Below are 16,269 nucleotides of genomic sequence, written 5' to 3'. Positions count from 1 at the left end.
GGCCATATCTAAGCATTAGGGCTTTTATGATTGGCAGAGCCTTTTCTATAGATACCATGCTTGCCCAAATAATTTTTTTAAGTGCCGGAATTATATAAACCCTACACTGAGATATAAATGATCTAAAGGAATATTGAAAGATGAAGTTTTAAAAGCACACTCGTGTCAGAGTGTGCACCAGGTGCCTGTTTTACTTGGCACTTACTGTCAGGAAAACAGTCTCATCCAGCTCCTCTGCTTCCCTCACAATGGTCTCCAGGGTGTCCTTGGCAGTGTCCATGCTCTGCAGAAAGTGGACCATCTGGTCATGCAGGAACTCCATCTTCTTTTTCTTCACTTCCTCAAAGCTCTGGGCTTTCTCATCATACTGTGCCAAAACCTTCTTCATCATTTCCTCATTCTGTTCTTCTAGTCTTTTCTCATTCTTGTTACAGTTTTCCTAGGGGGAAAAAATCAAAACCATTTCTGAATGAAACAAGAAGTACATTTTTTTTTCTTTTTTAAGAGTTGACCTCTGGCATTCTGATCAAAGAATCAAACATTAAGGGCACAGTCTAAATTTCCAACTACCAACTTCCTTTGCCATAATTAGCTTTGCAATAGAAATGTTCTTGATGTTATTCTTACAAATAACTTGTAATAACTTTTTTAAAAAATATTTTTAATTGTTGATAGACCATTTATTTATTTATTTATTTATATATGGTGCTGAGAATCGAACCCAGTGCCTCAAACATGCTAGGCGAGCACTCTACCACTGAGCCACAACCCCAGCCCTAACTTGTAATAACTTTTAAACACTGAAATACAAAGAGAGAAAGAAGGAAAGAGAGAGAAAAAAAGGAAGGAAGAGAAAGCAGGAGAGGGAAGGAGAAAGAAAATATTTGTCTGTAAGTCTACCTAGTGGGTAGGTAATATTTCTACCCACTACCTGCATTCCACAGATAAAACTTGAAAATAAAAATGGCCTGGCAGTGAGAGAGGATCACAGGCTGTCAGGTGGGGGAGAGGGGTTAGTGTAACTTTTGGTACTCTACTAATATGATAACATGAGTGAGCGAGCTGCCAGGGTATGGAAAAGGGTCCTACATTCTCAAATGTTCTCCAGGGGAGGGGCAGCTCCCACTCTCTCCAGGGAGTGGGAGAGACTTTATTGTCTATCCAGATCCTTCCCAGATACCTGGCTATCCTCAATGCCAGGGCCACTGATAAGGTAAACATATAATTCACTGCCTACAAGGGACACATGGGGAATGAGACAGTAAAACAAATATTAAGTGTTCACTGATCTACAATAACAGAGCAGGGGAACTGTACAGCATTCTTCTACAAGGGCTGTGGGCCAACTCTGCCACTCCTGATTGACAAGTAAGGGTGATCTGGACCATCTCAGTGCAAGGATGGTGCATTTCTACCCACCCCCTTCAGTATGGGGACAGAAGCTAGCATCCAGGAGAATGTGAACTCATCAGTGACAGTTGTACCAGAGAGGCCGTCATTGGCCCACAGTATGGGGCTCTTGGACAGTGATGTAGAGCATTTATACAAGGCTAAGCCAGCAGGTTAAGTAGAGCAATGCTTTACTAATTCTAGGTCTCAGTGTCTTCTCTATAAAATGGAAATAATAATAATAATAATAATAATAATAATAATAATTCCTATTTCATATGGTTATTGTGAGGATTAAATTAGGTAAAGCATGTGAAGCACTTGCTCCATTATAGTAAATGCCCATTAATGTGTACCTGTTTTTAGGGACTAATCTTATCCTCAGGCAGGAAGTAGTCTGACTTCACACAGAGGGAAGACTCACTTGTAAAGAAATAAAATCAACCGTGGCAAACAACACACACAAACCCCAATTCAGATAATTTTGGATCATTTACTTGTGATAGAGTAAAAGGGATTATGTTAACTTACCTCAACAGTATTAAAAAAGGATTCTATCTCACTAACAAAGGCTTCTATCCTCAAGGACTTCTCTTGTAAATTTTCAAGAAATTCTGCCAACTGAACCTAAAGAAAGGAATTAAGATATCTTTAATATACAACATTTCAAAAAAAGAGCTCTAAGCAGCAGACTCGAATTTCCTTATAAATTTAATATATTTGATAGAGATTTACTATGCCATAATCACTAACAAATCAATCTTTGAATTATTTATGCTGCTTTATTTAAATTGACTACATAATCTTGTCCGAAAACAATTAAAAGGTTTGTGACAGAGAATCCCAAAGCAACTGTAGATAGTTTATCTTCTAATGAAAAAAAAAATTTTTTTTTAAACAGACTTCTTTAAAAGCGTGTTTGTTTTAGTGAACTCTGGATCTTAATGCTTTCTCTTAAGGCCTTGATTTTATACATTCTGACATATCAGCCCTTTTGCTAAAATGTTCCAATATATCTGAGTAGTTTCCTTCACATTCTGCACCAAGGGCCTCAGGTGTGCCTAGAAGTCCTGAGCCTGCAAAGGTGATCAGAGTCTAGCATATCAAATAATGCAAACCATGTGCTAAAAGGACCTAAAAGTTCTAAAGACTTCAAAGGGTTGAAATACTCAAGAAGGGACAACCAACTAAAAATGTATGGGGTGATGGGGGAAGAGGGTACCTAGTTCAGCTATAGATACGCATCTAGAGCTGAACTTAATTAACAACAAAGCAGAACAACCACTTCAGCTGTCTGAATCACCATCCACAGAATGACAAAGGTAACATTGATGAAGCCTCTTCAGGATCTGGCTTCTACTTTCCTCTATGGTACCTACCTCCAGAACCTTGCAGCCCCCCAATCTACAGTCAAACAAGCCACATCTTTCCCTCAAACTCTTTCTCACATGTATGCCTTTTGCCTCTGGTATTCTCTAGCTCTAGAATGTGCTCTCTGCACTTGACTGCTAGAAGAGGTCTATCTCATTTAAGGCTTAGCCAAGCATCAGCTTTTAGAGACACCTTCCTCAGCCCTCTCCTTTCTGCCCCACTGTTTGATACCCAGCAGGTTAGTTTCTCAGCACATCAGGGTCCCATGGCCTGTCCTAATTCAAGGGACCCACACGTCCTTCCCATTCCTCTCTTTGTAAAATCCTCATTTTTGATGAGCACCATTCCTGACACAGAACAGGAGGTCAGTGGACACTAAGAAAGAAGAAAAAGAGTGAAGGAAGAAAATGAATATGGACAAAATGTAGGCCGCAATGATGGGGAAGGACTGGGGAGGAAAAGCTAGGACCTGGATCATCAGTCAAAGGAGCCCTCAGTCCCTTGAAGAGACTCAAAATGCAACCCGTAAGAGGCTAGAGAATTCTCAAGTTACAACTCTTCCCAATTGATTTTTATTTTTAAAAAGTTGCCAACCAACTCTTAATCTTCATGGCTAGATGAAATGAAGAAAGCCTCCCTGGCTTTTATCAACTGGTTGCCACATTCTCCTGCTCACACTATTTAGAAAGATCATGGTATTTATAATATGTTTAAGTCAGGAGACACCAGATCTCAATATTTTTGAAAATTTTTTTAAATTGACAATATTTAGACAATTATTTTTTAGTGTCTAAAATTCAGAGATCAATAAAACATACCTAAGAAGGCTGGAAAATCTAGTCTCCTTTCTGCTGAAGGTGTCCAGTAGCTGTTAGCTAACAAAACCCAGCATCGCCACACTTTTACTGGAGCCAATGCATCCAAAGTCTAAGATTCCACAGAAGCAATTGCCCCACTCCCTACCCCTACATTTCAACAGGTAAAGTTTCAACAATATATCAACCAGGATAAATGGAACCAATCTCAGACAAGTTGAAAAGGATTAATTTGGTAGGGAAAAAAATGCCAAGATTCTAATGCTATCCTACTTAATCAAAATGAGTCTGACAATTATTTAAATAGTGACCTAACTGGTCATTTTGAGAATCACTTCCATTAGCAAGGAACGGAGCCAAGCAATATGAATACACAGTCAAGAGCATAAGCTCCGGCATCAGACAAACCTGGGTACCAATCCTGGTTTTCTGCCCCATGGCCTTGGGCCAACATCATGATTCTCGGAGCCCATTTTATTACCTTCAAATTAATGACAGTGATAGAGTTATTATGAGGATTAAAAGGCATTCTGTATATTAAAAAATTTAACACAGTGAGTTCTTACTTTTTGTTGTTATTTGTTGCTTTTAAGGTCATTCTGGCTGCTGGGTGGGAATGGATTAAAGAGGCAAGAGCAGGGAGACCAGTTAGAAGGCTGCTGAAAAGTAGATGGGAGCCTTGAAACATAAAGCTGATTTCCAACAGCCTCTCGGGGAAAATGGAGTATTTATAATCACATACATAGGGATATGTGTTGTGGCTGACTTTACCTAGAACATTAGAGTGCTACAGACAGCCAAAAGAATGAAAAGGTTTTACATCTCCAGCACAAATTTTCAAATCAAACAGGAAATATGGAGAAAAATCAGAATTTAAAATCTGTCTTAAGTATTTATATAAAGCTTACAACAAAATTGCTCATGAAATATATATGTGTGTGTATTTTTAAAGGATGATATTATAGATGATAGAAAATAAGTTGTGTTTTATGCTTAAAGGTATATATATATATATGTATAAATATCTTTTTTGAGATATTGGGAATTGAACTCATTTGCCAGGCAAGCTCTTTATCACAGAGCTACATGCCTAGCCCCCTTTTTAATTTTTATTTTGAGACTGAGTCTCTAAATTGCCCAGGCTGGCCTTGAACTTACAATTCTCCTGCTTCCAACTCCCAGGTAGCTGTGATTACAGTATGCATCCATCTAGTTCCTCAAAGTTGTATTTTTTAAGTTTAAAACTGTTTGGCATTTTTAATGATATTAGGATAATTGCTATAAGATGACAATCTCTCAAAAGTAGTGACCCTGACCCTATTTTATTTCTTTGTATCCCTAAAACCTAGAAAAAAATGCCTGGCACATAGTATATTCCAAATAAAATATCTGAAAAATCAATCTTAACTAAATTCTTGGAGAAGTATTTTTTTTCCCTGCAGTGCTGGGATTGAACCCAGAGCCTTGCACATGCTAAACAAGTGCTCTTCCACTGATCTACACCCTCAGCCCAAAAGTATTCTTAGTTTGTTTTCAGTCTTAACTATTCTGCATAAAGATGAGTTATCAAATGTTGTATTGTGTTTGTTTTATTTTGTTTTGCAGTACTGGGAACTGAACCTAGTGACATTCTTATCACTGAACTGCATCCCCAGACCTTTTATTTTATTTTTTATTTTGAAACAGCGTCTCACTAAGACACTAAGGTTGCATCTCACTAAGACACTAAGGTTGCCCAGGATGCCCTCAAACTTGTGATCCTCCTGCCTCGGCCTCCCAAGTAGCTGGGATTATAGGCATGCCCACTGTGCCCAGTTTATTGGTCATTTTTTTTAAGAAAATGTGAAAACAAACTGAATGTATATATATTATCATTTGTATGCTTTGAAATTGACTTACTTTAACAGCACTTATAGCTGTATCTAGAGTTGAAACCTCATGGTCTTTGTGGGTGCCAAAAACCTTGTCCATTGCAGAAATTGGGCTTTTGCAGGTGTAGCAATATGAGTCAATCTGGGACTTCTTTGCTTCCTTTTGTGCCTTCTCGGTTACTAAATCTGATGATAACTGTTCTTGTTCTCTTCCCTCTCTGCCCAACTCTTTCTGTTCAGCAGACATACTTTGTTCCACCTCACTAACAAATTCACATTTCCCGATGTGTTCTAATGATTCCTTTCCTTGAGATAACTCATCTCCAGGTGTGGATTCTGTATACAGTTCTTCTGATAAAACATCTTGACTAACCACTTCATAACTGAGGGATTCAGCAAAATCATACTCATCCTGCACAGGACTACCACGGGGTCTCTCTTCACATGGCTCAGGTGGGACCTGTACTTTAGGTTCTTCCTGTAGTGTTTCTTGAACATAAGTGGTGCCAGATGCACATTCTTCCTCTGGGAAGGACACTTGTATTGGAACATTCAGACTGACCTCTGCACTTGTATTTCCTGCCTCATTACCCTGACTGCTCGGCTCATGTACACTCTCCAGAACATGATGGGTATCTTCAAATGGAACTGCATAGCTTATCTTCTGGGTGACCACTCTGACTTCCTCCGTGACAGGAGCTTTGCTCTGCATCACTACATCATCAAGAGCTACCACAAGGTCTGCTGTTTCTTCTTCCCTGTAAACAGTCTTTCTATCTTCTTCCAGACTCTTCTCTTCCAAAATAGTTCCAGACTTTCCCCCAATTTCCCCTTCTGAAGCTCTCAGTTGGTATGAATCATCCTTACCAAGTGGTTTTTCTTCCAGACCTTGGCCTTGGTCCTTTGGAGTTACAGATGTGTCATGGAGAATGTCATCTTTGAGTATGTACTTCTCAAAATATATTCCTGTGCCATCATCAGTGTCAGAATTTCTGCTTGGAAATGATGCCTCAGACTTCACACTGTCACCTTCAGAAGCTGTCTCCCCTTCTTTCTTTTTCTCTCCAACTGCCTCTTCATAAAGATCCTTATATAAAAATGCAAGTGCAGGTGGTTCCTCCAGAAGCTCAGGATTAACGGCTTTGGCAGTGGTAGGAAATATCTGGGTTCTTGACAAAACTCCTTCCTCTTCACCAAATAAAGGAACCCCAGGTGACCTGGAGTTCACATCTCTATTTATGTCCTTTGAAACATTCCCACCAGCTGATTTTTGGATAACTGAAGACTTTTGCATTTCTGGGTGAGATAATTGGCTGTGGTCCTTTTCTGGGCCATAAAAACTTTCATCTAATTTCACCAAATCATATTCTGGGGCACTTTCCTGTGAACTTCCTGGAAAAGAGAGAGATTCTCCTGTAGGTTCCTTTGACAGTTTCTGTTCAACAGTTAGTTTCTGTGGAGCTTTCTGTTTTTCTGGGTCTGGGGAGATGTTATAATCAATCAAAGTGTATTTTTCAAAATAATCCTCTTCACTGGGAATTGTGGGTTGAATAAAAGCTAAATCACCAGTTTCTGAATCTGTGGATATTGTCTCTTTTGTTGTATGAGTTTCTTTGTGTTCCTTTTCTTTCAGTGATGTAACTTTCCCATCAGAATCTTCTAACCTGCTCCTTAATGTTTCATGGTGAGCAACTGCCTCACTCTCATCATGGAGGGATCTGGTTTGGAGTGAGGGCTTCTCTTCCAAATATTCTAACTGATCTTGCATTTGTTCACTTTCTTCCTGATCCACTGAAGGAATAAATGCAGGGGCATGGATATTCAGTATCTCACAGCCTTCGGAAATGATACTAAAGGCGCTCTTCTGATCTTCTGAAAGCCCAGCTGGCTTACTAGTTACTGTCAACTCTTCATCTTCTGCATATATGTCTTCAGGCTCATTGGACATTTCTTTAGTAGAGGCCACTTTATCAGCATTGGTTGTTGATGCATTCATTATAAATTGAGCATAGTTACTTCTCGGTGAAGAGAGTGGTACATTTTCAGGAGTATCCTCCACAGTCTCCAAGTGACCCCTTGAAACAAGAACAGATTGTTTAGGCACCTGGGCTGGGTGATCTTTAGATGTTTGAATAGTGTGAACTGTGGGCCTCTCTGGAGTCCATTCTGACCGTGGAATTTCCTGTTTCTTCGCTGTGCTAATTTCTGGAGAAGCTTCTGAAACAAGAGTTTGTGCTTTTACAGATGAGAGCAAATATGGCGGTTTTTCTAAGCTCTTTGTTTCTTCAGAAGGACTCTCTAAAGTCCTTTCAGAGTCTTTAGATGAGGAGTCTTGCTTCATACTTTCTTTTGTGGAAACTAGTGAGCCACCTTTAAGTAGCTCTGACAGTGAGAACTGTCCCTTTTCCTCTCTGTGACCTGTCATGTCCCTGCTTGACTTTTCTAATGCCAGGTTTCCTTCCTGAGGAGGAAAACCCATTTCATCCTGATAAGGAAGATCCACAGGGCGGAAACTCTTGGTTTTCTCCACCAAAATTTCACTTTCTTCGAATGGACACAATTGAGTTTCTACTGTCTTTCTGTCCCTGATTTCTGGGTGAGCCTCTGAGAGTATGCTTTCTGGTTTTTCAATAGCAGATGTTGCTTTGATGAATGAAAATGGTTGAGTTTCAGCCAAGGAATTACCTAAAGAGATAGCTGATTCTTCAGGCACAGACTTGGCCACATTCAAAGAATAAGGCTGAATTTCCTGCTGCTTCTTTTCTTCTAGAAATATTTGTGCCTGCTTTACTTTTTCTTCTCCTTTCTCCTCCTCAGAACCAACAATAACAGAGGACCTTTCCTTGTGGTCCTCATTTGGATAGATGTGATCCAGTCTAACAGCAGCTTTTGATTCTTCTGATTTTATAGGTATAGATTTATGCACCATTGGTACCTCCCATGTTTCTTTATTTTCTATAAGCTCTACGAGGGCCACACTTTCTTGCTTTTCTGCCAACTCCTTCTTTTCTGCCAGGGTAAGTGATCTGCTTTCTAAGTTATCTTTCTCCTCCAATGGGCTAACAGACCTGAGTTTCATTTCCTCTTCAGAACATTTCAAGGAAGTAGGTTTTGGCATTTCTTTCTTCAGTCTGTCCTCACCAAGATCAATTAAAATGCCTTTTGATTCTTCTGCTGGCACAATTATTGGCTCTGGCTTCTCTGATTCCTTTGTGATATTTTGACTTGTGAAGTCAGATGAAGCAGATCTTGGCTGTTGTGGCATCTTATCTACTACATCAGATGAAAAGAGTGACTTTTCTTTTTGATCACTGCTTGAATCTCCCCTAAGAACAGAAATATTCCACTTACATGGAGGCGAGATTTCTGGCTTCTGTTCTTTTTTAGTCTCAGTCACATGAAGAGGAACATTTTTGGCTTCTGCCATAACCGATTTCTCATACATGGGGGAATAGGGTTGAATTCCAAAATGTTCCTCACCATCAGCAGAAGTATTTAAGTTTATGTCCATTTCCTCTGAATAGTCCGAAACCTCTTTCTTCCTGTAATCTTCAGTAGACACCTCAGAGTTGGGTTTTGACTGTTGTAAAACTTCTACCTTTGGTAAAAATGTGGATTTTTCTTTAAGGTCTTGACCTTCACGAGATTTAACTAAGGTACCTCTCGATTCTTCAGCAGTTTTAAGTGTCACCTCTGGTAATGAATCTTCAGTTGGTTTCTCAGTTGCATTGAAATCAGCAGGAAATGTACCTTGAGGTTCTAAAACAGTCACTGCTTTTTCTACAGAGGAACTTGGCTGAGTTTCTAAATCTTTTCCAGCAACTTTATTATCTGGAGTGCTTGATCCAAAAAATAAACTAGACATCCATGATTTGAAAGATGAAATTCCTTTCTTTTCCTTTGCTTCCGGAAGGCCTTGTTCAACTGCCTTTGGCTTCTCAGGAAGCTTCTGTGTCACCTCGGGTGTCTCTGGGAGTTCAGTTTCTTTATTCACTGGGATCGAGGGGACAGGTTTTCTTTGAGTAGGTATTTTCACTTCAGGTGTTCCTTTACTTTCCTCACTAGCACTATCTACAATCTTTGGCTGAACTATTTTTGATTCTTCTAATGGTTTCTCTCCAAGTAAAGGAGGTGGGCTCTTGCGTGCTTCTTTTTCACTGCCTGGTGCAGGTTCCCTGACCTCTTGTGGGACATGGTCTGCTTTGACAGGAAAGGGGATAATTTCTGTCTTCACCTGTTCCACGGATGGGACAGGCACTGGTTTCTGGAGGGTTCTTTCAGGAGGTGATTTGATTTCTTCCTGAATATCTTCTTTGCAAGACCTGGAAAATTCTGTGTTTGCTTTCTCCAATGTCAAACTTTCCCTCCCCATGAAAGAATAGATCTGACTCCCCTCTGCTATGTTTTTCTCTACATTTTCAGCCGGAACTAGAGATTTGGGTTCTTGGGCCAACTTTATTTCTTCAGTTGAGTAAGGTGCAGTCAACAAGGTCTCTCTATTACCACTGGAAGTATCTAGAGTAGATACTCCTTCTTGTGAAGACAAATGAGGTTCTTCCATAGAATGTGGCAGAACCTGCTTCCCGATTTCATATGTATGATCCTTATCCAATGGGGCAGGCTTGGGCTGTTCTGTCATGAGATCATTGCTGCCAGAGGAATTCAGCTGCACAGTTTCTAATATTCTTTCTTCTTGTTGACTGGCCAAATTTTCTGGCTTTTCCAGCATCCAGTTATCATCCTTGGGAGGAATTAGGGCCTCTTTCATTTTTGTTTTTTTAGGAGGCTCAGCTGTCATAATTGATTTTGATTGTTCCAAAGGCAAATTCTCTTTCATAAATGAAAACTGTTTAACACCCAGATCTGGTTTATCTGCAGAAGAGCTGCTTACATCAGGCAATTTAACAGCTTGATCTGGATGAAGTGCTGTCTCAGGCTTCTTTTGTTCTACAAGGAGGTCAAAAGAAGCAATCTTTGATGGTTCTGTAGCAGAAACATGAAGCTCCCTGTTTTCAGTTCCTTCTCCTCTGCTTCTAAGCTCAACTAGACTCTTTTCTAAGAAAGCAGAATCTTCTGATTCAGTTATAAGAGATTTTACTGGTTCTGTACCTGTGGATTCACTTTGCCTGCCTAAACCACCTGTGAATTCTGACCTGGCATCTGGTAATTCTGATAATTGGTGTGGCTCATCTCTCTTCTCAGTCTCCAAAAGGAGCTCTGCTGGAGCCAGATCTTGTTTTCCTGGCAGGAAGTCTCTCTGGGCTGTAGAAGATGTCTCCCTTGCCTGTTTGTTCTCATCCTCTTTGAGAGTTAGTAATGTTGAGGCTACATCTACGGGCACTAAATTTTCAAACTTGGGAGAACTTGTCTCCTCATTTTCGCCTTTGGGGACTATATGTTTGGGCACAGGTGACACATTTTGTGGTGAAGGAAGTCTGGCTTCTTTCTTGATCTCACCACTCAGGTGCAGCGAAAGCACAGGTTCTGGTCTTGACCCATCCAAGGCAGACACAGAGTTTTTGTTCTGTGATGAAACCAAATGTTCAGAGTCGAGGACTGTAGAAAACGAGAGATCTTGTAAGTCTTCTACCCTCGCTTCCTTAGATACATCTGAAAGCTGAGAAGATGACATTTTGGATATTGGCAACCTAGGTTTATCTTCCTGAGTTTCTACTTTTGACAAAATAGAATGCTCTGCAATAGAGGACCCACTTAGAGGTGTATCTAATTTAATTTCCTTCTCCGCTTCTGACCAAGCCAGGCCTTGGGATAAAGAAGTTTCTGTGAGAGAGGAAGCACTTTTAATTGCTACCTTTTCTTCTTTAAGAACTGAATGCTCATCTATAGACATTTCACATGGTGGCAAACCACTTCCTAATTCACCTTCTCCTAATTTTGTTAAGACTGGATATTCTACAGGGGTGGCAAGAGATGAGTCTGTCAGGATTTCTTCTTTTACCGATTCGGTTAACTTTGAATCAAGCTTAGTTACAGGTGTGATGGTTGTTAAAGAGTTGGGTTCAGTTTCTTTCTTCATTTCTTCTGACCAAGCTGAAAATGCTGGTGCAGGAGCACCCTGATCATATTCCTTTTCTACTACTGATGAGGCTGAATGAAGCTCTCTGGTGGTACTTGTTTTTTTGGAATCATGTTTCACTTCCGTTTTCACTCCAGATAAAACCTCCGATCCAGATATAGATGTTTCTTTTAGAGGTGAAGATGGTTTTACTGCTTCAGGCTCATTCTCTGACAACATTCTCTGTTCTAGTTCAGAAGTCACAGTTGAAGCTAAATTGGGTTTAACATCCTTCTTTGGCTCATCTACCAAGTCAGGAAAAACTGAATATTTCATCCCAGACTCTGGAACATTTGGAGGCTGAGGCTCCAATTTTTGATCCTCTGATACATGTGCTATAGCTTCTTGAGAATCAGGCACAGTTTTTTCCTTTCTGACTTTTGACAAAGCCATCTGTTCATCTGCAGTCTTTAGAGTGAGTGATGCTTGAGGTTCCGGTTCTTTCTTAATTTCATGGACTGAGTCAGGTAAAACCAAACACTGAGATGTTGGCAAAACAGGTTTTGTTTCTTCCTTTGCCATGGATGACTGTGCAGGTGGAGAAGCAGGAACTGTAGCTGCTGACAAATTTGTCTTAATTTCTCCCCTCTCCAACCCACTGGTTAAATATGGTGGAACCAAATCTTCCAGCTCGGGCTGCACAGATGCTTGAGTTTTCTGCTGCTGTGCCATAATGAGATATTCAGATACAGATGTTGAGATTGTTTGATCATCTGGCTTGATTTCTGCTTCGTCTGCTCTATTTGCTGAAGTTTGCAGGCTTGATTCTTCAGATGCAGATGTGAAAGAGCAAGGTTCATCTTTTTGCTTCTGTGATGACTCAAAATTCTCAGGTACAGGTGTAGCAGCTATTGATCCAATCTTTTCCTCATCTGCTTCAGAAAAGGAAGAGTAACCTGAAGCAGACATTGCAGTTAATAGTGAATCTGGCTCAATGTCTTTTGCCTCTGTTTCTGGGATTCTATATGGTGGGATTGAAACTTGTGATGCTGAATCTGGAGAAAAAAGTTCAGTTTCTTCAGTGTCTTCATCTGACAAAATAGTGTGTTCAGATGGTGATGTTAAACACATTGGAGAATCACGCTCGAATTGTCTTTTCTCTGCTTCCTGAGTTGTGTAGGGTGAAAATGAGAATTCTGAGGCAAATGCAGAATCTGGAGAAAAAGGTCCAATGTCTTCTTGCTCTTTTTCTGATAAATTCATGGGTGAGGAAGCACCTTTTAGATTTAGAGGAGATATGTTGATAATTTCTTCCTCCTGGGGCTCTGGTGTTGCATATGGGGGTACTGAAAATTCAGAAGCAGATGTGGAAGAGGGTGAATACCGCTGCATTTCGATTGTCTCTTCTTCTGATAAGTTCACAGATGGAGAGACTGAAAGTGGTGGGGCCTGGGATTCAGAAGCCATCTCGGCTGTGTGGGATGGGAGAGAGCATTCAGATGCACAGGACACATCTGGGGTATATGTTCCAGTGTCTTTCTTCTCTTCTGATAAAATGGTGTGCTCAAAGATACCTTTTGATTCTAATGGAAACTTGAGGTCAACTGTTTCCTTCAGTGACTCTTGTGTTGCATGTGATGGAACTGAATATTCAGAAGCAGATGTGGAATCTGGTGTGTGATGTCCACTTTCTGAGGCCTCATCTCCTGATAGGACTGTGTGTTCTGATGTAACTGTTGAAAACAAGGGGGCCTGGCACTCAGGAGTCATCCCAGCTGTGGATGGAGAGAGAGAACTCTCCAACACTGAGTCCAAAGTTGGGGAATAAGGCTGAAATGCCTCATTCTCTTCTTCTGACAAAACTTCATGTTCAGATATGGCTTTTACACTGGATGGAGAAACTGGCTCATCTCCTTGCTTCTCTAGTTCATGGTTCAAATCCTGTGGGATTGAATACTCTGACACAAAAGCAGAATCAGTGGAAACAGACTCATGTTCTTCTCTTTCTTCCTCAGACAAAGTGACATATTCAGGTGCTGCTGTTACCAGTAATGGTAGAATGGGCTCCTCTTCTTTGTGCTCCACTTCAGGGGACAAACGTGGTGGGAAGGACTTCTCAGAAACAACTGGACTTTCTGGGTAGTCAAGTTCTATAATCTCTTCTGCTAAATCAGAATCTTCAGGTTCAGGGATAGCTGCTATTGGCAGAGAAGTTTCTATTTCTTCTTTCTCTGGTTCTTGTAGCACTAAAGGTTCTGGAAGTGACATGGATGGCTCAGGCACATGATCTACCTTTTCTTCTTGGAAGCTGGGAAGAGGAGGGGTCAGTCGGTCAGAGACTGGTTCTGACTTTTCTAGTGAAATCAAGTCCATATCTTCCTTGTCTGGCTCAAAACCTTCCTGGATAGATGGTGCCAGACCTAGTGAGTCTGTCTCCAAAGAATCCTTCACTGTCTCCACTGAATTGGAATGGTCAGTAGAATCCATGTTTTCCTCTTTCACCTCATCCACTAAAACTGGTGAAACTGAAGCATCATTCTCTGAAGCTATGGGTTCTTGTGAATCAGGCTCAAATTCTTCCTTTGCTGTTTCCAGGAACATACTTGCAGATGTATCAAGCAGAAGAGAGGAAGGCTCCACTAGGGGCTTTGCTTCATCGCCTGGCCATTGTGACACTGATTGTGGAGGCCTGCACTGTACTTCTCTCTCTGCGGTATCATTACTTGAATAAGAGGAATCTGTGTGCTTCCTGATAGATGTGGCATTTTGAAGGGAATCACTGTAAATTTTCTTTTGATCTTCATTACTGTACAAGGAAGTCAGGGACTTTGATCCTTTGGAGAGGGCACTTCTCCAAGGTGGAGCAAGTTCTTTTACTCTATCCTCAGCTATGCTTTGGGTTACTAATTTGCCTGTTTTGGAAACTATGTTAGAATCATGATTGTCAAAATCTGGCTCTAGACTAATAGATGCATCTTTCCCTTTGCGGTAATGGATTTCTTTAATTACATAACCCTTTGGCAACGTTCCATAAAATTGTAGAGGAATTAATTCTTCTTTAACCGAATTAAACATCTTAATTTTATATTGTACTGTTCCTATGTAGACTGGCCTTAACACTAAGGGCTTGTGTTCTTTGTATATTGCCCCAGTAATAGGAGGTGTATTTGAGGTGGTTTTCTTTTTTCTTGTCTTATCATAAATGCCAGAAGATAGCTTTTCTTTCTCGGTGTTTAGTGCCTGGCTTTCTGAAATTAAAGGATTGTCCTTTTTACTTGCTGGAACATCTTGAGATTCTAAAGAATTTCTTTTTTTGTTGCCTTTCCGACGGAATGATGGTGACCCATGCTTTGACTTATGAGTTCTTTTCTGAACCTTTTTAACTTCATCCACAATAAAGGAAACATTTCCTGGAGGAGAATTCACAGTTGATCCTTCCAGGCTACATACACCAGACGTCTGACTTTCTTCTGAGGCCCAAGGAGTGGAAGATCTACTTGAATTGGTCTCCCAAGTTATTCCACTATCTTCTCGTTGAACTGTCACCATGGAAAAGGAGGGGTCAGATATGATACACTCTTGCTTGGTCTTGCCCTTTTCATCCTGGTCTGATAACCTAGAGTAAATAATAATATCAATAATTATATACTACTATAGTAACAGAATAATAAGTAAATATACTTTAGCATTAAAGGGTAAAGGAATAATGTGAAATTAAAATATATAGAGATCAATGTTGCCATCTACACCAAAAATAGTAATGTATACAAAATAAAGTTCAAAAATTAAAGTCAGGATATTAAATTTAATAACATAGCCCAGGCCAGAATAACTCAATATCCCTCAAACTCCAAAAACAGCTGAATTAAATTCAGCTCCTTCCCTCATCAGGATTTCCCTTCTGATACCCCTGTGGCTCTTCCATTTAGAATGCTGATTCCAATGTCACACTCCACTTCTTTTTCACATCTAAATACTATCTACCCTTCAAGGCTTAGTTTCAAACCTTCTGCTGCTATCATTCCTGATCAATTAATTGGTCGTGTTTGCCATCACTCCATGAACATTAAGTTGGAGATGAAAACTCCAAGCGCTCTTTCCTCCCAGGAATAGTGCTTCAATTTTATGCTGTGAACCTTCCTTGTACGTGAGGTTTGGGTGAGGATCAGGACTGCCAATCATTGCAGGTGTATCATATACTCCCTTGTTTAACTTCAGAATCCCCCCACAGTCTACTGCAAAGGGGTGTGGAGTATGCTGAGATCTTGCTCTCAGCTCTCAGCACGGTCAGATGGAGCCTGGGACAGCCATACCCCTAGCCTCTAGCCTGCTCCAACAGGCAGCCTCATCCATTCACCCCAGTGTTGGGTAAATGTCAGTGTGTTCTACACATGTCATGGGTGCAAAAGATTAAGAAATAGTGGGAAGAACTAGTTTCTTCATTTTCCTGGCAACTCTACTCTCCCTTATTTGTTTTTGGTAATAAACTATTGAACTTAATTAGTAATTAATCTTGGTTCTCGGCTGAATCTTATTTTGAACTGTTTTTTCAAGTTCTTTTCCATACCTAATTAATATTATTCCTGAGAATTTTCAACTCATATTACTCCCTCCCTGTTTCCTGTCACTTAACAGAAATAGGATGAAAATAAAAATTAAAATTATGACTAGCACCAGAGAAGTCAGCATTTAGAATGCCAGCAGCTGTAGTAGCATTATAAAAGCAATTATAAATTCAATTTAAAGTTCATTATTGATTGTAAATTCAGTGTATTCAACCAGAGACGTTTTCATTACTAGCTAGAAT

At 40.2% G+C, this 16,269-nt stretch overlaps 1 protein-coding gene across 2 annotated transcripts in view; it reads right to left on the bottom strand.

The window, feature by feature from the left end:
• Cmya5 (cardiomyopathy associated 5) overlaps positions 1-16,269 on the bottom strand; it is an 87,444-nt gene that overhangs the window by 38,106 nt on the left and 33,069 nt on the right. Inside the window, exons 1-3 of one of the 2 annotated variants that reach the window (XR_013436893.1) lie at positions 5,475-15,074; positions 1,921-2,016; positions 206-439 (exon numbers count right to left, since the gene is read on the bottom strand). Coding sequence is in view for 1 of the 2 variants with exons in the window: in XM_005329007.3 (XP_005329064.2) it covers positions 206-439; positions 1,921-2,016; positions 5,475-15,078 (9,934 nt within the window). In the remaining variant the exon portion in view is untranslated. Of the gene's footprint in view, positions 1-205; positions 440-1,920; positions 2,017-5,474; positions 15,079-16,269 lie in introns of those variants that run through there. The other variant, XM_005329007.3, reaches the window with a different exon arrangement.

This window comes from Ictidomys tridecemlineatus, chromosome 1 (assembly GCF_052094955.1).
Source record: "Ictidomys tridecemlineatus isolate mIctTri1 chromosome 1, mIctTri1.hap1, whole genome shotgun sequence".
Taxonomy (NCBI): domain Eukaryota; kingdom Metazoa; phylum Chordata; class Mammalia; order Rodentia; family Sciuridae; genus Ictidomys; species Ictidomys tridecemlineatus.
This window is presented reverse-complemented; position numbering and strand designations above follow the sequence as displayed.